At 44.7% G+C, this 24,475-nt stretch overlaps 1 protein-coding gene across 11 annotated transcripts in view; it reads left to right on the forward strand.

The window, feature by feature from the left end:
• The window catches only part of AFF3 (ALF transcription elongation factor 3), a 484,945-nt gene that overhangs the window by 351,525 nt on the left and 108,945 nt on the right, over positions 1–24,475 (forward strand). For 9 of the 11 annotated variants that reach the window (XR_012503019.1, XM_074354607.1, XM_074354598.1 and 6 more), the window contains 2 exons: positions 2,874–2,927; positions 19,442–19,493. Coding sequence is in view for 10 of the 11 variants with exons in the window: in XM_074354607.1 (XP_074210708.1) it covers positions 2,874–2,927; positions 19,442–19,493 (106 nt within the window). In the remaining variant the exon portion in view is untranslated. The remainder of the gene's footprint in view (positions 1–2,873; positions 2,928–19,441; positions 19,494–24,475) is intronic. The other 2 variants (XM_074354601.1, XM_074354602.1) reach the window with 1 other exon arrangement.

Below are 24,475 nucleotides of genomic sequence, written 5' to 3' on the forward strand. Positions count from 1 at the left end.
AAGGAAGTTCTTTCCCATTCTACAAATGAGGAAACCAGGGCTGAAAGAATTTTAGAAGCTTGTCCAAAGATTTGCGTCCAAGGAGTCTGTTCCCTCTCAGGTCTGCCGCAGGCCCTCTCTCTGGCCCAGACTGCCTGCACAGGCTGGCTTACAGGGTGCCCTGCTGGACTCCCCTCGGATAACCTGCAGGCATCCTATTAGGGCCAAGGAAAGCTTTACCTCAAAGGGCTGGCATCTCAGAAAACTTTAGGACCCATTCACAGTCAAGAAGTAGGCATTCTGGGTGTGTGCCAGGCAAGAAGGGTAAGTTTTCACTAACCCGTAGCTGAAGCCCACAGGCGACTGCTTCCTTCACTTAATGATCCAGGTGGACAGTCCCTGGAAATGAGTTTGGCATCTTTGCAATGAGCACTTTCAGTACAAAGAGACATTAACTAATAAACTGGAGCTCCTCTGCCTTCACCGTGGCTATAGCAGACGGCGGTGTTTTTCTGAGGAGTCACTCTGGCCAAGGGAGACTGTGCTAAAGCAATAAATATTACCATCTGTATTGACTGCCGTGCGTGATCGATAAATATTGCCTGACATTAACAGACTGATTATGCTTCCTCCAGATGTTTTCTCTCATAAAGCTTCTTCATGCTCCCGTGTTGAAGCCTTGCCCAGCACTTAGAACATAGTACCTATTCAGTAAAAGATTATTAGTATGAGGAACTGAATGGATGCGGAGAACAGGGAGGTTGCTTAGCATCCATCCGCTTCGCTTTGGTGTCTCTTCTTTTGGAAATACCATTAGCTTGATTGGTTCTTGCTTTTCCTGTGGATTTTAATTAGATGTAAATCTGCAAAATGCAGAGCATGTGTATTTGCAAGCCGAGCCCTCCCCCTTCCCTCCTGCCACCAGATCACAGATGCTCTTTACGCCCCCAGGCCTCTGACACTGTCCGGGCTCGGGCAGCTCCCCGTTCGTCCTGTGCCTCTTCGGCGCCAGGCGCTCTGCTGGGCGCGCGGGCTTATTTCACTCTCCCGACGATCCAGTGAGACGTGTTGTTACAGTGCTACAGCGCACATCACAGAAGGGGAAATCGAGGTCTCAGAGACGTCCCACAGAGGGCAGTGCTGGAGCTGAGATCCCAACCGGCTCCTCCAGCTCCAGAGCCACTTGGAGGCCCGGCTTTAGGTCCAGTGCACAGGGCACGTGAAACAGAGATATGAAGGAAGACATCCTGCTTCTGAGCAAAGGGCTGGCATTTCCTGAAAAGCGCTTGATATCTGCCCTCCCTCCGTATTGTCCAGAGAGTTGCCTCCCACAGAGCCAGTGAGCAGACTTGCAGGAGGAGGCAGGAGGGAGCCCGCTTACAGGCGATGAGTAAGGTGGTGTTTCTGCACAGTGATGGAGGTCTTGGAAATAGCAGAGGCTAGAGTCTGGAATTCATCTGACAGCCCAAGGAGCTGGCAGAAGTCAAAGGACAGCTTCCCAGCCCTGGCCCACCTGCTCACCTCAAAGGGCCCTCTGTGTTGGCAGCGTGTATTTTGGTAAAGCAGCGTTCACATGATCCCACCAAGGCATGTGAAATATTTAAGCCTCTGCTCTCAAGGTTCTACCACAGAGAATTCCACCCCCACTTCTGGCTTCTTAAATGACTGACACATCTGAAGGGACAGGGACTGGAGGAATAACAGGCAGGTGACCGAGCTTTCACACACGCATGCCCTCACCTTTCTGCGCTAAGAAGGCCATTCCTGCTTTAAAAGTGAGGCTTCTGTGGGATTTAATGCATTTCTTTCGAATAGTACAAGTGTCAGCATGTCATGATTAGGAGGTAACACATACTGAATACTAACTGTACGCCAGACTGTGTACTCGGTGCTTTCTAAAAATAGGCAAACTGAATAATGTGAAATTACTCGGGGACAAGCAGTGTAAACGGAAATATAGGCTCACCCTGTAGATGAATCAATTCTTTTGAGTCCTCAAAGCAACTCGAGAAAGTAGACAGCATTAGAATCTCCCTTTTTAATATATTTTATTTGTTCTTTCTTTTTTTGTGGGGTGGGGGATTAGGTTTATTTATTTATTTTTGATTTTTTTTTAATGGAGGCACTGGGGGTTGAACCCAGGACCTCGTGCATGCTAATAAGCACATGCTCCAGCACTGAGCTATACCCTCCCCTCCAGAATCTCCCTTTTTATAGTTGAAGAAACCAAGGTTTACCAGATTGCTCACACAGGTAGCGTGGCCCAGCCCAGCTCGTCCCCAGCAGGTGTCTGACTTGAAAGCACCCTTCCTTCAACACTGCCTCCGACGGCAGACCCACGAGCTGCACCATCGTGCGGAACCGCTGGGCTCAACTGCTGCTTTAAAACACAAATAAATGAAGTTCAGAGTGGCCAGATGGCAGGAAACCCAGGGACTGGGGACTCTTTCATTGGAAAGTCTGTTTAACACTAACGCTAGAGGACTGAGTTAGATTAATTGGCTTGCAGGGATGGGGGAGAGAATATTACTCATTTGCTTTCGGAGTTTTGGCAAGTGAAGAGAATAGTAAGCAGGAGGAGACGAGAAAAACAACCAGTCGTTGGGTAGACCTGTTAACCACAGAGGCTCACCATCAGGTGCCTCCGAGTACAGAGAGGGGACTTTTCTGTGGATAAATACACAAAATACTGTGATTTGTCATTTTGAACAAAATAGGTATTTTTTTTTTCTCCTGATCCAATTGTAAAAATGGAGACATTTGCTAACTTGGTGAGTTTTGTTTTCCAACTGACAGTTTGGGCTGGGTTGTATGACTCTCAGCCCCTAAGTTTACTGAGCATTTACTCTGTGCTAGGCACTGTTCTAAGCATCTTACTCGTGTCATTCTCACAGCTCTCTGGGATGGTTATCCCCATTTACAGATCAGGGAAATGATGCAGTGAGAGGGTAAGTAACTTGCCCAGAGTCACACAGCTAGTGTGTGACAGAGCTGGGATTTGAACTCATTTTAACTCCTGAGCCCATGCTTTTAACCATGCTTCTGTACAGCCTCCATTTCAAATTATTTCTGAATACTGACTATTCATGTGTCTCTGAACAAGAGAATGGCATTTCTGAATTATGTGACACCCCTGGGTGTACTTATATGTCGGAAAATACGCTTGAATTAATATTTAGGATAATTAAGATGTTCATCTTCTCTTTAAATGTCGGTAGCTTATTATTTTTATCTTCCCATTAAAAATGTCCAAGAGGTGATCATTTTATTACATTTTGAAGTACATTTGAGTTCTATTGTTTTTTCTAATAACACTGTTACCAGTCATGCTCCGTAGCGTCAAGAGCGAGAACGGCAGAAAGTTCAGTGTCTTGGAAAATACTAAATTTGATGTTCGGATTTTGCACAAAAATGATCCATTAACCCTTGAGTATTTGTATGGTTTTGTTGCTTGGGCTAAGAGTCCATGTTGCCTGAGGGACTGATTTTGCAAGTTCTGGACTCAGGTGATGCTGGATTAAACTAAGAACCCAGGGTGGACTTTGTCAATGCCAGGATGTGGTATCTTCTGTGGAGCTTTGAGTAAAACTTGATCGATCAAAAATAAACTGAAGGAATGCCGCAGAGGATGTTATACCTGGATGAAGAACATCCAGAAGGACAAGAACGGACATTTCTCTTCTTCCAGGAGTTGTAAATGGATGCCTTTGTTGTTCCATGTCCCTTCCGTTTAACCTCCACACTAGGGTTGCCAGATAAAATACAAGACACCCAGTTAAATTTGAATTTCAGGTTAATTAACAAGGAATAGCTTTTTGAGTGTAAGTACGTCTCATGCAATAATTGGGACATACATACACTAAAAAAAAAAATTGTTTTTACCTGAAATTCAAATTTAACTGGGGATCCTGTATTTTTATTTGCTAACTCTAGCAATCCTGCCAAAGATCACATGGACAGTAGGTCCAAGTGGACTTTAATTTAAACCCATAATTTATCAAAGAATAGAAGGTAAACAAGGTGAAGACCAGGAGAGAAAAGACAAGAAGAAGTAAAGTAATAGAAGGTGATCGAGAGGAAGCAAGAATGAATTCTGGCAGTCTGCCAAACAAAATAACTAACATTTTGCAAGAAAGAAATCCTCCTAAAACAGGTCATAGGACGGAAAAAGTCTGTTTCACAGACTCTTTAGCCTGAGCATTGGCCAAAAACGAAAAGAAGAAAAAAAAAAAAGCAGGCATCCTTATTAACATCTGAATACCAAAGCTCATCCAGGAATGGAAAGATTTGGAATTTGAAGGTTCCTTGCTTTCAGCTTTGTTAGAATACCCCAATTCGTCATTAATTGCAAGGAGGATTTTGGTTTTTTCAGTGAGATGCTTCGGTAATTGGATATCAAAGAAAGCTAACTAACTTCCGTTTATGTTACTAAGATGCATTTGAAACTTCGTGGGTAATGTTTTGTTTGCTTGCCTTGCGCTGACATGCAAAAAACTATCAGATGCTTGATGTGGAGGAAAATTTACCTCTTTAAAAATCGCACGGTTCTGCGGTAAAGCGTGAAGATGGCTTTTTTTTTTTAAGTTAAAGAATATTAACTGACAGCTCAGGACAGGTTTTTCCCTTTCATCTCTAACCAGACAAATTACTATAAGCAAGAAACCTCTTGCCTTAATCCTGGACACGTCACGGATGTGACACTTCTGCAGGAGATGCCTTTTGAACTGTGGATGAGGGAAAATAACCTTTGGAATTTTTAGGATGTTATTACAAGCAAGTTTACTAGGTTTTGACTCACTGAGCCACGGCTGGAGCCAGCCTTCATCGGGGTAAGGATATTTTCATGCTCCTATTATATCTTTCGTATTTCAAGTGTAGGATTATTACGTTTGGCGGGGGGCGGGGGGAATATGGCCTTTGAGGCATGTACTGTCTGTTGAGTATGCAAATGTGACTGTCCTATAAAAAGGGAGAGAAACTGACAGCTTCCGTCTGTGCCGTAAACTTAAAGACTCCGACAGATGAGACGTTGGGGCTGCTGGAGAGGGAATTGGATCACACCACCATTTTGGATAAAAGAAAATGTTGTGTTTCATTGGGAGGCATTAAAAGAGCTGGGCCTGCAGCCTCCCTCAAAGCCAAACACCTCGGTGCCAGGCTCTCATTTCTGTACTTGTTGTATTGTTCCTGCTACTTTAAAAAAAAAAAATCAACATAATCGTGCAAGGAATTTTCAGACCAGATTAATTATGAATCTGCCTGATGAGATTTTCTTTGGAATTAGTGAAATGTGAACCATCATAGCTTTTTCTATCACCTTTTTTTTTCATTCTGCATTTTACTGTTTCTTTTATAAGGTTCAGTGTGTGGTTAGTTCAGAGGGAAAGCAATGTTATTCCGTATGCTTTCCCTTAAAGAGACTTCAAAAAATTCCAAAGTCAGTTTCTCTCCCAGGAGCAGGGATGACCTCCCCGCCGGCCTAGCTGCCTGCGGAAATGCAAGAGAAGCCGCAGGGGATCACGTCAGTCCACCTGTGACGGCCAGGCCGGGAGCAGGTGCCGTTTTGATGGGGAACATGTCCGAAGGAAATTACCGGGTGATGCCCATAACAGGGAACCCGTCTCTGCGGTGATGTCAGTGTCCTGCCCAGCTAGCTTGTTTTGTCAACGCGGTCTCCTCGCTGTGGCTCTGAGCCAGGGTGCACATCAGATCACCTGGGGAGCTCTTAAAAATATTCGCATCTGTGCTCTGCCGAGTCTTGGTCAATCAGCGCCTACCCCTGTGATTCTGATCCCTGTCCTTGGTTGAAATCATACTCAGGAGGTCTCAAACCCAGCTAACCACCAGAATACTGAGGAGGCTCTAAAATGCAGGTTCCTGGGCCCCCTCCACCAGAGATTTTTTTTTCAGTATGGCTGGATCTGGGCCTAGGAATCTGTATTCTTTAAAAAGTGTCCCAATTTTTGATAATTGGTCATATTGGGAAACCTCCTTTGCCCTAACTGATTCACAGAAACTTCAGCAAGAACAGCATTTGGGGTTAAAAAGAAAAATAATCCTGTGTACGGGGCCTTCGGAGCAGCATCTACTCTTACGTTGTTTTTACCTTAAACTTTTTCCTAGCTTCATGCCTCCCTGCTTCCCTCCCGTCCTAGAGGAAGAAGTGCCTAATCCTTTTCCCCTGGGGTACCCCTGACCTCATCTCCTCCCTCTGTCCTTCTTCAGGCTCTGCTTGTTCTTTCCTTGGGTCCCCTTCCTCCCTGGGCCAACGGCGTGCTCATATTTTTCCACACAAAACAAAACAGCCACACCCTTCAACCACTGTAGCTACTGCACGGTCTCTCTCCCAGTCCTTGACCCTCTCATGGGCCCCCCTTTCCCACCCCTGTCCATGGCATCAGGTTTCTGGCATCTGCACTTGTGGGCTACCACAGTCTTATTTGTCACTGGGCCAAGCCCGTGGTCCTCTCTTAGTCCTTAACTTCCTTAAAGGCTTTGCAGCCTGCGGCCTGTTACTTGCCCTCTCTGAATCACCCAGTCTTTGTCTGCCATCCAACTGCACTCCTTTGGTTTGTTGTTGTTTTTTCTTCACCAGGGTTCCGTCTCTGGTTTGTTCTTTTTCTCTATATGCTGTTCATGGTGGCTTCATCTATTCCCATAGCTTTAACTCTCATCTCTGTCCAGATGCCTCCCAGGTCGAGATCCCTAACTCTGATGTCTTTCTGGAGCTCCTCACCAGTCTGTCCAGCCATCCACTGAGACCTCAGACCCTGTGTGTGCAGAATCTCACATTCCTCTCCAGCGCCCCCCAGCTCTTTCTCCCGTATCACCTACTTGTGTTAGTGATGCCACCCAGACCCAAGACTGTGGACTCCTGCCCCTCCCTTCACTCCGAAACTCAATCACTTGCTGTATCCTGTTTCCACAGCTTCTCAGCGTAATTCTATTCCTTTATGTCTCCCTGGCCACACCTTTGTTCAGGCCTTCCGTGCTTCATTCCTGCCCTCTGTATAAGCCTGATCTCCCTGCCACCTGTTTCTTCATCCCAACTCTACGGTGCTACCAGATTAATTTATCTGAAGTACAGTTCTGATCATTCCAAAACGATCATAATACGGTCCATGATCCAGAAATGTGTGCTTTGATCCACTGACTGGATGCTCCAGGGGCTAGAAAAGTCATAAAGGACAAGAAACATGATTAGTTACATTGGTTTTAATTTCCAGAATTCAGAGACAGTATAGGAACCAAATCCTGAGAGCAGAGTGGCTCTCCATGGTGGGATAAGCTCACTTCAAACATAATGACATACATAGGTTGAAAGTAAAAATATCAGAAAATCCATTATGCAAAAATAATTTTAAAAATCAAGGGTGGCTATATTAATATTAAAAAGTAGCAAGTAAAATTACTAGGGACAAAGAGGGAAATTACATAAAGATAAAAGGGTCAACCCATTAAGAGGATATACTAATCTGAAATGTGTATGTGGGAATAACACTTTAAAACACATGAGGCAAAAACTGATAGACCTGAAAAGATAAATGGTCAAATCCACAATTATGGTTAAGGACTTCAAAACCCTGTTCCCAGCAGTTAATAGACTACTAACCAGGAAGTCAGCAAGGGTACAGAGGAATTGAGCAACACCATGAAGCAGCAAGAACTAACTGATTTTAATAGAATACTTCACCCAACAGCAGTAGGCTACACATTCTTTCCAATTTCCCATGGAACGTCTATCAAGATAAGCCTTATTCTGGGTCATAAAACAAACCTTAACAAATTTAAAAGAATTGAAATCACATGCAGTATGTTCTCTGACCATAACAGAATCAAACTAAAAATCAATAACAGAAAGACAACAGGAAAATTTCCAAACTCATGGAATCAAGCAGCACACTTCTAAATAGCCCAGAAGTCAAAAAAGGAAGTTTACAATATACATAGAAATGAATGAAAATGACAACACAGCATGTCAGAATTTGTGGAATATAGCCTACACAGCACCAAGGTGGAAACTGACAGCACTAAATGCTTACATTAGAACTGAGAAAAGATCTCAGGTCAGTTATGTAAGTCCTACTTCAAGAAACTAGAAAAAGCAGAGACAAATAAAGCGAAAGCAAGCCAAAGAAAGGAAATAATAAAGAGCAGAAATCAATGAAACCGAAAACAGAAAAACAGTAGAGAAAATTAATAACCAGAAAGCCGAGTCTTTGGAGAAATTAATAAAATCCTAGCAAGTTTGAAGATAACAAGAGAAAAACACCAATATCAAGGATGAATCAGGGAATATCACTATAGAACCTGCAAATGTCAAAAGGGAAGGTCATCCTGTGAATAACTCTACACATAAATTTGATGACTTATGAAATAGACCAGTTCCTATACCTTGAAAATGACAGATTATCAAAGCTTAGCCAAGTTGAAATACTTAACCTGAATAACCCTGTAACTATCAAAGAAATTTACTTTGTAACTTAAAAGTTTCCCTCAAACAAACAAACAAAAAAACTCTAGGCACCAATGTTTTCACTGCCAAATTTTACCATATATTTAAAGAAGAATTAACATTAATGTTATAAAATCTCTTCCAGAAAATAAAGGAGGGAAATACTTCCCAAATCATATGAGGCCAGTATTACCCTGATGCCAAAACCAGACAAAGACAAAACGAAAACTTATAGACCAATATCTCCCACATACTTAGGCATTTTTTTAAAATTTCAGCAAGTTGAATCCAACAATGTATGAAAAGAATATTACACCGTGACCAACTGGGATTTATTCCAGGTATGCAAGGCTGGTTCAATATTTGAAAATCAACCAATGTAATCTACTTTAGCAATAGGCTGACTAAAGAAGAAAAGGCACATGATTGTATCAATTGATGCAAAAGAAGCACTTGACAAAATTTAACACCTATGCATTATAAAAACTCTTATCACAGCAGGAATAAAGGGAACCTTTAACATCTACAAAACACTTAAAGCTAACAGTGAACATCGTATTTAATGGTGAAAGAGTGGATGTTTTCCCTCCAATACTGAAAGCAAGATAAGGATGTTCACTGTCACCGCTCTGATTCCATGTAGTACTGGAAGTTCAACCATTGCAATATGGCAAGAAAAGGAAATAGAAGACATACATATTGAAAAAAAAGAAATAAAACAATCTCTGTTTGGAGACAACATGCTTGCGTATGTAGAAAAATCCAAAATAACCTACCGAATAGAACTAATAAGCAAGTTCTGTAGTATTTCGGGAAATAAGATCAACACACAAAAATCTGTTGGCTCTCTGTATACTAATAACAAGTAGGAAGCCAAATAAAAAATACAATACTATTTACAGTTGCTTCAAAGAAAATGAAATGCTTAGGTGTAAATCTAATAAAGTGTGTACAGGGGCTCTATGCTGAAAATTATAAACAGCTGATGCCCAAATGCCTAAAACTTTTACACGTAGTGTCTACTAATGCCTGTCTTTTGGCACCATGGGGCAGTCCCTCCTCGGCTGAAGGGTGCTAACTCTGATCCATGGTGAGCCTTGCAAACTGCTGGGTAAATATGTGAAAGATCAAGTGCTTACATGGAGAAAAATTATTGGCAGCGTGGATACTGATATAAATTTTCCACTGTCTCAATATCAAAAGCCCAATAATGCCAGATTCCCAAAGTGAGTCAGAATGCTTGGATTGTTTTGCAAGAATGTAGCTAGCCAGGATCAACACCCTTGGAGTTGAGCTTGAGGTAGAATTTCCAAATCCTGCAAACATTATGATGACAGCCACCCAGCACCCCAAAGCTGGGCAGTCCAAGGCATGAGTCACAGGCAGACTCTTGGACAGCAAGCACTGAAGAGATGCCCAGCTTGGCCCCAGCACTCTGTCATTAGTAGTGTCAGAAGACACGTAGCCGTGGGGCAGGGAAATGAGCTTAAAAAAAATAATAAGCTGCTAACATAGTGGTCCAAAGGCCAGACGGAGAGATGCCTGGCTAGAGGTGGTGGTTGCTTAGATTAGATGAATTTTAAAGCTGGGAAGAAGTTTAGAGATGGTCTGTTTCTTGGAACTTGGGTTGCATCCAGGAACAACATAGCTCTTTGCCGTTGCCGAATCCTACGAAGATACACACTTGGAATTCTATTTTGAATAGGCTGGGGATATACAGAGAAGTTTTAGAGAAGAAAACACAGACATAGACATCATAGAACATTATAGATGAGACCTTGTGATATGGGCAGTAAATTTAATGGCAGCACGCAAACTCCGTCAGGTTATTGTTTCCTTCTGTGTTCATGTTCATAAAACAATGTTTTCAAAGTACTTTCAGTTCTATTGTAACCCATTGCCTTCAGCTACAATCCATAAAGAAGGCAGAGCTGAAGTTTTTATTCCCATTGTAAAGAAGCCACAAGAAAGTTTATGGCTAAGGAGTTAACATCAGAACCAGAAGGAGAACTCAGATCTTCAGATCTGCCAGTTCTCAGCTCTGAACACCTGGCAGAGCTGTCAGACCCTGAAAATAGTTCTCAGGACCTGGGACCTTACGAGGACCTGGTTTCCTCTTGTTTTCATCCCAGGGGCCTTTCTTCTAGAGCAGAAGGCCTTCCTTGTTTAAAACAAATTAGCCTTTACAGTAGACGTATGTCCAGAAACATAGCTCACCGTCTTACTCACTGGCCTTCTTTACTTTATTTTCTCTCTCGACCTGAAACTTCCATGTTTTCTTTCTCTGAAATAACTCTGGGTTCTTACCAGTTGGTCTTTGAGTTGGGAAGTCTTTTTCAAGGAAGAATATCCACAATCTCAAACACAGAGGGACATACGCACGCGTGCCCATCACTCCCCACACCCAGGGCAGGGATGGCATCTCATGCCACCTGCAGGGCTGGCCACCTGAGCAGGTGGCAGGACCCACAGGGCACTGAGAATTCTCAAATCTGCAGGAAACTGATCTGAACTCTTGGGAAATGCCCGCCTCGCCAGCTCTCTCCTCCTTCTAGTCTCTGCTTATGAAGTGGGTTTTTCCCCTTGGGGTGGGCAGAAAAGTCGAGTTCAGAGACCTAATGGTACAGCAGGGGTCTCACCCCTTCAGAAGAAATCGATGGCGTAAGAGGAACCAAAGGGAGCAGAGAGGCTGGCCGGCTCCTTCATGGCTGTGGAAGATCCCCCCAGAACATAGAAACCACACACTGTGTTACAAGACGTACAGACGCTTCCTTTGTCCAAGTCCTGGGCTTCCAGAGAGCACATGTCTAGTGCAGAAGGCGCAATAATAAGTATGACTTGATTCTCTCTCTCGTAGAAAACGAAGTAGGGGTAGATAGAACTGTGCCAGTTGCTGGCGCGCACCCTGGATTCTTCAACCTTTTCTGGGAAAGGCAACTGAAAATTTAAATAAGTGGTGGCACAGGAGAAACTGGCTTAAACTTGCATCGTGTGCGGCTGAGATGCAGTGACTTTCACTTCCTGCGTGTAAACCCCCCAGGAGCCTTGATGCTGCAAAATGATGCAATGCCGGAGGGAGGGAGATGGGAAGTGGAGCTCTGTTAATGACTTAATTGACTTTTCCAGCAAGTCATTTGAGAATTCTATCTGCACCCCTCACCGAAAAAAAATCCGTTTTGTTTGAATGGGTTTAGAAGGCTAGCTTGTTGTTGGTTGTGGGGGAGGCACCAGGCGGTGAGAAGTGGGGACCACCATGGAGGTGGGTGCTTGGTATGTATCAGGATGACTGATCCGTCTGCAGTGCCCTGTTGGAGTGGTCTGGAGTCTCTCCACACACGCCAGTCATCTTTTCACAGATTCTGGAGAGTTCTTTACCCAGAGAAAACCACCCTGTGATGGATCTTTATTTTTTACAGAAATGTTATTTCAGTTTCTCCATCAGCTCCCTTATTTTACGGCATTAAAGAGCTGAGTAAAATGTCATGCCGCATTGTTAGCTTGAGAAATCTTCTGTTTGTTAACAGAACGAAACACGTTCATGTCTAATGAGAAAAACTAGGGGTGGGGAGAGTCCTACCTGCTCCGTCCAGTGTGGCTACGGGCAGAGTTTTTACAGGCAGGCATGTTTTCCAGATTTTTCCCTTGCAGTTTCAGGGTCCACTTCTAGCCTGCCTCAAAAGATCTGACTTAAGAACAGGTTTGTTACGCTCATAGACATAGGTGCCTGGCCTAAATCCCCTGGTTGTGGGAAGCCTATGCATTGCACCAGTCCAGTTGTCCACGGTTGGAAACTGAGTGTACGAGGGTCCCTCGCTGGGAGACACCCCCCCCCCAGTGGAGAGCGGAGTGTGGGCCTGACCCCCTGAGGCTCCGCTGGAGAACCTAGAGCCGCATGGCCCTGCCCAGGGTCCACCAGGCACAGGTGGCTGTCGATCCATGAGATGTAGAGTCTGGACTGAGACGGCTGTTAGTGTAAAATACACACCAGAGCTCGAATGCTTTGTAAAAAAAAAAAAAAGTGTAAGTTCTCACTAGTAACTTTATATTAATTACATGACAATATTTAGGGTATATTGGGTCAAATAAATTTTATTATTAAAATTAGCTATCCCATTACTTTTACTTTTTTAACATAGGGACAAGAATTTTTTTAAGTACATAAGTGGCTCCCATGATATTTCAATTAGGCAATATTGTTGTAGAGAACCTGCCGGTGTGTGGGGCAGTCAAGGAGGTGGGACTTCGGGAAAGCAACGCAGACAATTTCAAGCTGGCAACTAGGCGTTCCTATTCTTAAAAGCCCTCAGCTGCCCCACCCAGGGACTTCTCCCCCACTTCCTCAGGGAGCATTCACCCCGCACCAGCCCACTGGCCCATCTCCTTGCCCTCTGCCCATCTCTGAGATTCCTCCGCAGTCCAGATACCCTGCCTTCTGTGGGGCTGAGCGGTTCCCTCTCTGACCTGTCCACTTACTCCTCTCCACGTGCTCAGCAAAACACAAGGGTCTTTGGTCAACAAGATCCCATCCTCCTTCGAAGGCTCTCCTTTAAAATGGCAACCCACAGTCTCACTCCCCCAGTTCATACATTTTTAAAGCTCTGAACACCCGAAGTTTGTAAAACCTCATTTGGCGGAACGGACAGAAAGCCACATGTATCTGTGATCCCACTTCCTGGGATTATCTGTTCATGAGACTGCCCAGACCCTGCCTGGGGTGTTGTGGAGCATGTGGTGTAGACGTCAGTTTGCCTTCCTAAAACACAGAAGGAGTTCTGAACTCCCAATGCATCCAGACCCGAGTGTTTCAGGTAAGAATCGTGGATTTGAAGCAGTTTTTCCCTCCCTAAACATCTGGCTCTGCTCTCCCAGTCTCCACCTCGGGTGCCTTCAGCTCATCTTTCTGAAAGCTGGGTCTGGGCAGGTCACTGTCCTGCTTCCAGTCCTTGCAGGGGCGCCCACAGCCTCCAGGACCAGGTTCCAGCACCTTAACAGGTGTCCGGGTTCCTCATCAGCGGGTGTTTGTCTCCTGCTACCGGCTTGGCCCGCAGACAGGGACTAGGGGGACGCAAAAGACACTGACACGCAGCCTCTGACCTCAGTGCTGGGGAGATGAGACAGCAGGAACCACGGGGAACGACAGAAGGATTAAGCGTCCAGGTGAATGAAACAGGCAGGAAGAGAGAAGGGAGAAGGCGGAGCAGCCGGCGAGGGCTCCGGTCCCGGCGGGCGGGCTGGGCAGGTGCAGGGTAGGGGCAAGGGCGCAGGAGGAGAGAGGATGGGTGGCGTGGTTTCCTGCTCCCTCACCTGGGTGTCTGTCTTCTCCAGACACTTAATGAGGCCTGGCCTGTTGCCTGCCTTTCCAGGGGGCCTAGGGGACGCCTGAAGGGTACCACCTTCTGGGATTAAATGAGTTCCCTGTGTTTTGTCATGTGAACTGACTCCTTGGAGCCTCATAACCAGACGTTGAAGTTCATTACTGCCATCCTTGTGTCAGTTAAGAAAGCTGATTGGAGCAAGCTGAGGCCAAGTTCCATCTGCCAACTCCGCTTCCTGCTCCCCCTCACCCCTAGATTACACGTCATGTTGGTAGAGGAATTAGACTTGGCTGTTTGGTAGCCCGGCAATTCGCTTCCCATTTCTTGAGGCCCCACTGTGTACAAGGCTCTGAACCTACCCTGAGGTAATCCCCCACATTTATTCTGTGCTTTAAAATTTGCAGAATACTTTTGTCTTCATTGTCTTATTCAATTCCCCAATAGTCCTTTAGAGTTGAGGGGATGTGCTTTATTCATTCTCAATTTACCTTCAGAAGTGGAGGCCTGAAACGGCTGATTTACTCAGGGCCATAGAGCTAGTAAGTGACAAAGTTGGAAGTCAAAAGTTAACTCTCTACCATAGGATACAGCAATTTGTTTTCTATGTCTATAAGACTGTCTCTGTTTTGTAAAAAGTTCATTTGTACTATTTTTCGGATTCCACATGTAAGTGATACATATTTGTCTTTCTCTGACTTACTTCCCTTATGACAATCTCTAGGTCCATCCATGTTGCTGCAAATGGCATTGTTTCATTCTTTTTTATGGTTGAGTAGTATTCCAGTGTGTGTGTGTGTGTGTGTACCACATCTTCTTTATCCAGTCCTCTGTTGATGGACCTTTAGGTTTTGTCCGTGTCTTGGCTATTGTAAACAGTGCCGCTATGAACACTGGGGTGCATGTATCTTTTTAAATTAGAGGTTCCATTTTTTTCCAGATATATGCCCAGGAGTGGGATTGCTGGATCATATGATAACTCTATTTTTAGCTTTTTAAGGCGCCTTCATACTGTTTTCCATAGTGAATTCATTACACTGTAGAAACAGAATCCTCTAACACTGAGAACATTAGTTCAGAGGCTAATTTTCTAAAAGTCCTTGTAATGAGCAAAGACAGGAATTTTAAAACCATCTTTGAGAAGAAAGCATTCTCTATTAAAGTACTCTTTCTAAAGCCTGGGTTGTTTTTTGATAGAAGTGATGGAGGACATCCAGCCCTCTTTCCCTGTAATTCTTTCAGGAGGAAGCAATTTTAAAGTCTAATAGTTTGGAGAAAGCAACTTTATAACCGTGGCCTCCACTGCCCTGACTGGAAAAGACAGAGCGTGTTCGTATTTTCACAGCCACACCAGCTGCGTGTGGCGCTTACATCTTTCTGGGTGGAAAGCGTCGTGGGCCCAGCCTTCCATTTCTCCTGGACAAAGAGTTCCCTCTGGGCTGCCCAGATCCACCAGCTAGAACCACAGTTCCAAGGGGGGAGAATAACCAGCACGCTTTTTAAAATAGGCAACTAAAAAAAAAAATGGCAAAAGGCAAAACCAGAAAAAAACAAAACTGGGATGGTTCAAATAACTTTAGTGAGATGTATCTTTACATCCAAGAGAAGTGGGGAATGCAATAAATCAGACCAAAGACTGGGACCTCCCTTGCCAAATGGTTGGCGTTTTATAAGCCGTGTTTGCCAGGCGACCCCTGTGCTGCTTCCCGAGGCCGTGGCTCCTGAACACATCCCCCTGATTGTGCGCCTTGGTGGGCCACCTGCAGCTGGGGGCTGGTTTCTGCCTGACAGCTCTTTTGTAAGATAGTGTGGCATGCCCCGAGTAACCAGCATCCTTCATCAGGACTGAGAGCGAGGTGGGTCATGGACACATCTCACTGGCTCAGAATGGGCCCCGACTGCACAGGAGTCGTCATTGGGGGCGGGGAGTGCGTTCGCTTCAGTTCTGACCAGAGCCTTCCCTTTCTCCCTGTCAGCTCCTGCACACGCTAGGTTAGCAGGGTCTTCACCCTCACAGGCTGATTCCGTGCACCCAGTGAGGCAGGAAGTGTAGAGAAGACTGGCGCCTAAAAGACACAAAGGAGGGCTGAGTGGGAGGAGGGGAGCGTGAAACCTCCTGGAGATTTGAGCACCCCTCACCTTGTGCAGAAGGTCCTCGCCTGTGACACCTGAGACTGTTCAGCCCCTGAAATGAGTATGTCATCGTGTAGAAGTTGTACGTTGGCTTCAATGAAACATATTGTTAAAATTAATTTTACCTATTTCTTTTCACTTTTCTTTAATGTGACTATTAGGAAATCTTAACGACCTGTGAAGCTTGCAGGATTGTTCGGTGAGACGGTGTGAATGACGGCTGTTATTCCTTTAGCCCAAGCAGCTGGGCGCGATCTTGAAAAGAGACACACTAATATTGAGCACCATCCGTACCAATTACTTGCAGATGCCTAACATATGACCCCAGAATGTAGTGGCGTTTAGTGTCTCCCAGCGTCTATGGGTCAAGAACGTGGCTCGGTTGGGTCCTCTGGCTCAGGGTCTCTCTAGAGGCTGTAATCAGGGTGTCGGCCAGGGCTGCAGTTACTCCAACGCCTGACTCAGGAAAGAGCCCTTTCCAGGCTCACAGCGCGTGGCTGTTTGGCAAGGCTTGGTTCCTTCTGGGTGGTTGGGCAGAGAGCCTCATTCCGTCCTTGGCCATCAGCCAGAGGCCACCCTCAGTTCCTTGCCTTGGGGATTTCTCCATCCAGCTGCCCCCATCATCCTCGCAAACCAGTGAGAGGAGCAAGAGTCTGCATGCCAGCAGGTGGAAGTCACCCAGTCTCCTAGGTGACATCTCATCACTTTGCCCTACTCTGTCCACTCAGTCCGGCCACACTCAAGGTGGGGCTTACACAGCACCAGGAGGCTGGGACATGGGCAGTGTCTTAGAAGCTGCCTGCTGCAGCCAGGTAGCAAGGGTCCCTTTAACCTGACATCCATCCCCCGCATGGTTGCTCTTTAATGTCATGTACTTACGCTCAGGGGTCCAGGGTGCTGCATTCGTATTTGCTTGTCACTGCACACAGAAACTCTGGAATAATACATGAGAAACTACAGATAGTGGTGACTTTGGGGGACGAGAGGGGAAGTGAGCAGGTGGGGACGGGATGGGAGGGGTGCATTTCCCTGGGTACCTTTTTCTTTTGGAGAGTTTAGAACCTTGTGTGTATAGAGTACCATGGGGGGCGGGGAGGAATAATCTGCTTCCACCCCGCAGGGGCTCCATGCCTGGCTGTCGCCGTTCCCTGGCTCCATCTGACTCCTCTGGGGCCTGAAGCCAGTGCAGGCCCTCCCTCCTCCAGGGCTCCATTCTAGGGCTTGTCCCGCCATATAAAACCCACTGCGTCCCTTGTCTCGGCCCCCGGCTCACCTGACGCTTGTATTCCAGTGAGTCAGGCTCCGTCGGTTGAATGAATGAGCTCTTTCCCTTTAGCAGATATGGGGCGGGGAAGGTGGTGGGGGGGGCCCTGGTTCTCCCTGCGATCGTACCCTGTGGGTGGGGGCAAACTGGGAGAGACCCAGGTAGGAGTACACACCAGGGCACGTCTGACTGTCGGGGCCCCAGGACCCCCCAGATCACAAACCCCAATTTCCCCTCCGAGGTGGCTCCAGGAACCTCCTTGCAGGCTGTCTGCTCTCCGTGGCTGACTCGAGACGTAATGGACCTTTGTAGGCAGGAGGCTACGGTCTACCCTGGTGTTTCTCCAGGTGTGGCCTCTGGGCCAGCAGCCTCTGCATCACGTGGGGACTTATTAGAAATGCACGCTTCAGGCCTCTTCCCGCACTTAGAGAATGAAAAGCCCGGGAGGCGGGCGCAGCCGCCTGCGGTTTTAACAAGCCCTCTCGTGATGCGCGTGCCGGTGCCCCTCTAGTCTGAGAAGCACTGGTCCAGCGTTGACTCCTGGCTCCTGTGAGGGAGCTTCCTGCTTCCCCAGGGGCTGGGGGGCAGAGCAGGTGTCCCTCTGAGGACAGCTCCTCTGCCAGCATCCTCCCACAGCGCCTGGGACTCCCTGCTGCCCAGAGGACTGACCTGTTGAGGAGCTTCTACGTACGCTTAGCCACCAGCTCACTGTCTCAGTTCCTTGGAAGAATATTTTGTGACTTTATGCTTTTCTAAAGGTGTCTTTGTGCTGGAGCTCAGGGACAGATTGTTCTTGGAGAAAGGATGAAGCACCTTGCAGACAGAGTGTCTCTTCTCTTAGAAGCCCATGTACAAGTTCATGAGGTCAAGGGAGGTGAATGCCATGCCAGACGGACGTAAAGGGCGGTTGGGTGCAGCTGTGCAGCTCTGGCTGGTGCCTGCTTTGTTTGCTTCTGGTTCAGATAATAAAGGAGGATACAGCTGCTGAACTAGCCGTAGCCAGTGAGGACTAGGGCTTAAATGGTCCAGTGGTTAGGGCTTAAATGGTCCACCAAGAATTGCTTAGAAATGTCACAAATATGCTCTTTAGAACAAATCCAAGAGTTCTACTTTAGGAAATGCGGGGGCAGATTTATTTTGCAGGAATCTAAAGCAGGACTGGACCTTAGAGATTGTCCAGCACAAACCTTCATTTTACAAGGAGGGAAATGGGGCCGGGGGCGGGGTGTTAAGTGACTTGCCCCAAACGCACACAGAACTGGGTGGGGGAGAACTGGGCCCACACCCTGCCCTAGTGGGTCTTTCCCCTAAAGTCGCTGAAATTACTTATAAAAATATTCAGAGGAATGTATCCATGATAGGCCTATAATTGGCTTTTAAAGGAAACTCGACATATTTTAGGGGTCGGTCTTTGGACTTTGAAGGTGACTTCAAAGAAGACAGTGAGGCCTTCGGAGCACAGGGGTCAGTGGCCTTCAGACGGGTCCTGGAGCCCCAAGGTCCATCCAGAAATGCACTCTTCCCTGGGGCCCTGACAGAACAGTTCTGCATTGGTTTGTGTAGAGAACATGCTTCTGAATGAGACCTCTTTTGAAATAACTTAATCTGAAAACTATTATTCCACCAAGAAACAGTTCAACAGTACTGATGCGAATCCAGTTTCGTCGTTATCAGAAATAACAAGACTTGAAATTTTGCTTCTTTGTTTTCTTTTGTTTTTAACCTTTATGGATCCAAAAGTAGGCTCCCTGACGGCGTCTGTCAGGACACATCTGAGGGACCCTGGGAGTTGCCCTCCCAGAAAGTCTCCTCCTGTTTGGTCTTCCTCATCCAGTAGGATGTCCAGGCAGGTGTCTCCTCCAGATCTTTGATGGGGGGAGACGGAGTCACTGTGCTCACAAGTCAATTGTATGGTTCCCCAGCTCCCGGCAGAGTACTGCTTCGTCTCCCTCTGTTTACCGTGAACGGTACTAGAGATACGGCACAGGCCTGTCACTGAACAGATAACCGTGGAATTAAAACCTCACTGGGAAAAGCACCTATTTGATTCCACTTGTTAGAAAGCTCACATTCTGGAAGCAGCCCATCGCACCCGACGGCTGTCATGAGGCTTCATCTTCACAACGGGGCAGTTTGTGATGTCCTCAGTGCATCAGAGGAGAGGGCTTAGAAAGAAAAATAAATTATTTAATGGGGAAATCAAATAGACTCGTTACTGAAGCATTGCCCTCCTAAAGGTATTTTGGTGCTAAATGATGATCCTGCTAAGTGTCGGCACCTCTTTGTTCCCTCTTTCAGAATGCTAGAAGATGACCTTAAGCTAAGTAGTGATGAAGAGGAGAATGAACAGGTAAGGTTTTGTTTTTTTGTTGCTCTTCTTTAGATGCAACCTGAGGACACTGACCTGGGAGACGGTCCTGTGTGTTAACTGAGTCGAACCAGCGCTGGATGGTGGTTCTCCAAGATGCTGGGTGTCCTCTGCTGGTGACAAGATTCTGTGCCACTGGGCTGGTCTGTTAAAATATCTTGGCCTTAATTTTCTTTAAAACTGTGCTTCTGTGATCTTGATGGCATTGAAGCCAACAGTAGCTGTTTATAAGGAAGCCACCTGGGATCAGGCTTCAGTGTGAGATAGTGCCTTTCTTTGGTAACTGGTCTCTGGAGATCAGATGCGTGAGCTCCACCTGATCAGCTTGCAGCAGGCATGCTGTTGCATTAAACACTGAGAAGCCTTATGCCGATATTATTAACACTAAAGCGAAGCAAGCGCAGAGGTGAGCTAAAATGATGAATAAAAAATAATCATGCTCAGAACAGCCTGTTTGTCTTAAGTGATCAATGTGCTTGAAATGTTCTCCCCTGGTGCTGATTTATCCGCTCGAGTCATCAGTCAGGGGTTTATAAATACTCTTCTGATCAGTCAGTTAAGGTGAAAAAATACCCACTTAACATTCATCACTTTCACATCTGCCTTTCAGGAAATGTCTGTATTTTTAAAGCAAGTTTGAAAACACAAAAGACAGATTTTCCTCCACTTGTGGTTCCTTTTTCTCATTATCTGTTTTGTATTTTTGTCAAGTTGGGGTAAATGTGATCTGTATAAAGACAGTTCAGAGAGGGCTTTTTTTAATGTCATTTTTACATGCGATACAAGACCCCTGTTCTGTTCAGATGATCTTGCGGTGGTGAATTTCATACAAAGGTGTCACAGAATGTGGTGCGGGTCACCAGCTGGGTAGACATGCAAACGGCAGACCCAGAGACGGTGCAGAGGTGAAATAAAAGTCAAGGACGTTTCTGGGAAGCGCGTCTGAGCCGAATGTTGCCGCGAGGTCACAGAAAAAGTTGCTTACCTTGTGAGGGAAGATGAGGCACCCACTGGGGGTGAGACAGAACTCGATGAAATTTGAAACTAGACTGGCAAGCGGAGAAAACTCCAAGCGGAGGAGGTTTGAGCAGGGGGGCCACTCAGGCCTTCGATTTTTTTTTAGAGATTGATTGATTCATTTCTAGGCACACACTGCAGGCCAGTCAGATAGCCACCACGCAGCCGTCTTGGCAGAACCAGAGGACGACTTCACTCCTCATCTTGGTTCCTCGTCTGTGTGTCTATAAGCAAACGATTTCATCTCTGGTCTTTTTTTCCCCAGTGGAGGTTCAGATAGGTACATTGTGAATAAAGTCACATCAGATGTGTAGGCTGTGTAGACTTCGTATTGGAAAAGCAATTTACAGACTACTTCATTCAGCAAGCCTATCTTGATTCGGAAAGGATTGCCTGAGTGATTTCCAGAAACATTTCCACTGAAAATGCCATTTTTAAAGATTAGTTATCTCAAACAGAAGCCCCCAAACCCAGGAGAATGGGTCTCTTCCCAGTCTTCCCTTTCAGACGTTGCAGAATTTTGACTGGAATCTCTAGAGCTGGGGTTGACCGGGTTTACAAAGCTGGGAGGTGCAGCAGAAGTGGAGGCTTATTCTCCTGTTTCCGTCCTCGATGGAGTTCAGACTAGATACAGGACTAATGACTTGAGAATCAGTTTTCCTGTCTGGGTCAGTGACGGGAGCTCCCAGGATATGTTTGGTGGTCAGTTTTATCTCCTTCCCAGTGACTCTTGGTTTTAACAATTCAAGATGCCAGTATTTCTATGGAGGAAAGTGAAGGAATTAGAAGATTTAAGACAAAATTATTCCTGAAGGTACTAAGTCCTAAAGGACTTGGCTAATGGATTTGGAAGGGAGAGGGGAATTATGTTGTGTGTCTTCCTATTTAGTAAAAAATGATGGGTTCTGCCTCCCAGCTGAGGGTAAGCACGGGAGGCTGGACACAGCCAGGATCTAGATGAAATTATTACAGCTGAGACGTGAGGACAGAGACCATGATTAAGACTTTGAGCAGGGAGCAGCTGAGATAGTGTCAACCGCAGACAGGGTTTCAGAGATGACAAATACATAAGCTCAGGGAAGTAAGGAGCAGCATTCTAAATTGAATGGCTGTATATGCGCCTGCAGCTTCCAGTAATTACATTATCCACACATATTAGGCAGTCTTTTCATTTTAATTATATAACTGCATTTTTCTCTTGAAATGAGCATGGTGTAGCCACTTAAACTGACAATTTTAATTTTACAGGCAGTGATCATTGGATATAATCTGTAGAGGGAAATTTTCCTACTGGCATAATTTACTTCTCACAATGAAGAAAAGTTACCTTTTAATCCCCAATCAATATTTGGAGAGCACACAATTAATTTAATAGATATCTAGGTAGTTAACATAAATCTGCAAGTTAAAGAGCGAATTTTTTTCTTATTCTTAATACACGAAGTTCTCATCTTGTCTTTCAAAAAAGAATCTCGGTCCTCACAGAATGACTCAAAAGCTTTTCTCATCGGGAAGTCAGAGTTGGAGGTGAGATGGCCCTGAGCGCTGAACTGCAGTTCTTTCTGCTTTTTGTTAACGTCGGTTTCTTCTGAAGAGGCACAAGGAACATTCCTATCTCAATTTTCTGCTCTTTACCGTAGAGGTCACTAGATAAGTAACATCAGTTCTGGCTGTAATATTCAAAGCGGATTGCCAATTGTAATGGGCGCTGTGCATTTTTTCCCCCTTGTTCCTTTTTAATATGACAATTGCATAACAGAAAGCAGAACTTTTCAGAGCCTCTGAAGCCATCAGCCGTGCATGTCAATCAGTCACCAAATGAATTAGCTGCATGATATGCAGACGTGAAATAAAAATAGAGGAGTTTTTTGCAGCCCAGCTCCACTTCCCTGGGTGCGTTTTTCTTCTCAGGATCAGCTTGGTTGATGCTGAAGTTCTTGGCCTGTGAAAATTTATTACCCGCAGAGTCAATCTGCATTCAGGCGGCCAAGTCTGAATAAATAGAGTCATTGTGCTTGTCTGGGATTTGTGGCCAGAGTTCATCCAGTCAGCTTGACATTCACATCCCAAGAGATTCATAAAAGCCAACACCCTGGTATGTGCTCTTGAATCCTGCCAAAATTTGGAGAATTATATAAACAGGAGTTGAAGCAGTAATCAGGACCAGGTTTGAGGGGCGAAGCTCCGAAAGCAAGTTTCTCCTACATTAGAAATGAACTATGTTGGAGATAGAATTTGTAGCCAGCAAGAACTAAAACGTTTTTACATAAAAGTCATTCTGAGAAGAATTTTGAATACCTACTAAGTGTCAAATATCCTGCAAGACGCTGGCTTGTAGGTCTTAATGAATTGCATGTTAAGAATATTTATTATGATTATTTAACCTCAAAAATGGAAAGTACTTTTTAAATGCCAGGGAATGCCCTTTTCTCAGTGACTATACAAAAAAGTATATATTACATGTGTTAGACCTAATAGCAAAATAGAAAAAAAAAAAGAATAGTTTTTAGTTTCAGTCTTGTAGTAACATTGTATCTAAGCTAAATATCCATACTGATGAACTGTTTTCTTTTTAGTGTAGAAACAGAACAATAACTCTCATTGAAAGCTATTAGATCTTTCTCATCTGTATATGAAGTAATCATAATTCAAACCTTCAGTCACAATCAGTGAAAGACAGATGTTCAACAGGAGGTTTTTGTTTGTTTAACAGCCCTAAAGCTTAGTTAAGTAATATTTTATAAGTAAAATTTTACTATTACCAAAATAAAATGCAAAATTCTTTTAAGATAGCCAATTTTATTATATCATACCATTCTTCTTTTTTAACTGAAGTATAGTCATTTTGCAATGTTGTGTTAATTTTTGGTGTACAAGCACAGTGATTCAGTTATATATATATATATATATATATATATTCCTTTTCATATTCATTTTCATTATAGGCTATTACAAGGTATTGAATGTAGTTCTCTGTGCTGTACAGTAGGACCTTGTTGTTTATCTCTTTTATGTATAGTAGTTAGTATCTGCAATCCTGAACTCCCAATTTATCCCTCCATCCTCTTCTTTCCTCTCTGGTAACCATAAGTTTGTTTTCTATGTCTATGAGTCTCTTTCTGTTTTGTAAATAAATTCATTTGTGTCATTTCTTTTCAGATTCCACCTATAAGTGATATCATATGGTATTTTCCTTTCTCTTTCTGGCTTACTTCACTTAGTATAAAAATCTCCAGGTCCATCCATGTTGCCACCAATGGCATTATTTTATTCTTTTTTATTGCTGAGTAGTATTCAATTGTATATGTATATATCACATATTCTTTATCCAGTCATCTGTAGATGGACATTTTAGGTTGCTTCCGTGTCTTGGTTATTGTGAATACTGCTGCTGTGAACATTGGAGTGCATGTATCTTTTCAAATTAGAGTCTTCTTTGGATATATGCCCAGTAGTGGGATTGCTGGATCACATGGTGAATCCATTTTTAGTTTTTTAAGGAATCTCCATACTGTTTTCCATAATGGCTGCACCAATCTACATTCCCACCAGCAGTGTAGGAGGGTTCCCTGTTCTCCACATCCTCTCCAGCATTTATCATTTGTGGACTTTTTAATGATGGCCATCCTGACTGATGTGAGGTGATACCTTGGTGTAGCTCTGACTTGCATTTCTCTGATAATGAAGGATATTGAGCATCTTTTCATGTGCCTGTTGCCTATCAGGCCATTCTTTATAAACATTTGTGAAAAGCAAAAGCATCAGTGGAGATACACAAAAATGTAGTTGTCTTTTTTTTTTCCATGTTAATCAGCTATCATTTCCAAAAATGAAATGGTTAGCCAACTTCAACGTCACTGATCACAAAGGCCCACAATCCTGTTTGCTAATTGTTTCCCTCAAACCCATTCTGAGGACCAGACTGAGATTCATGTAAGTTTCATTGT

Source organism: Camelus bactrianus, chromosome 28, assembly GCF_048773025.1.
Source record: "Camelus bactrianus isolate YW-2024 breed Bactrian camel chromosome 28, ASM4877302v1, whole genome shotgun sequence".
NCBI classification, from domain to species: Eukaryota; Metazoa; Chordata; class Mammalia; order Artiodactyla; family Camelidae; genus Camelus; species Camelus bactrianus.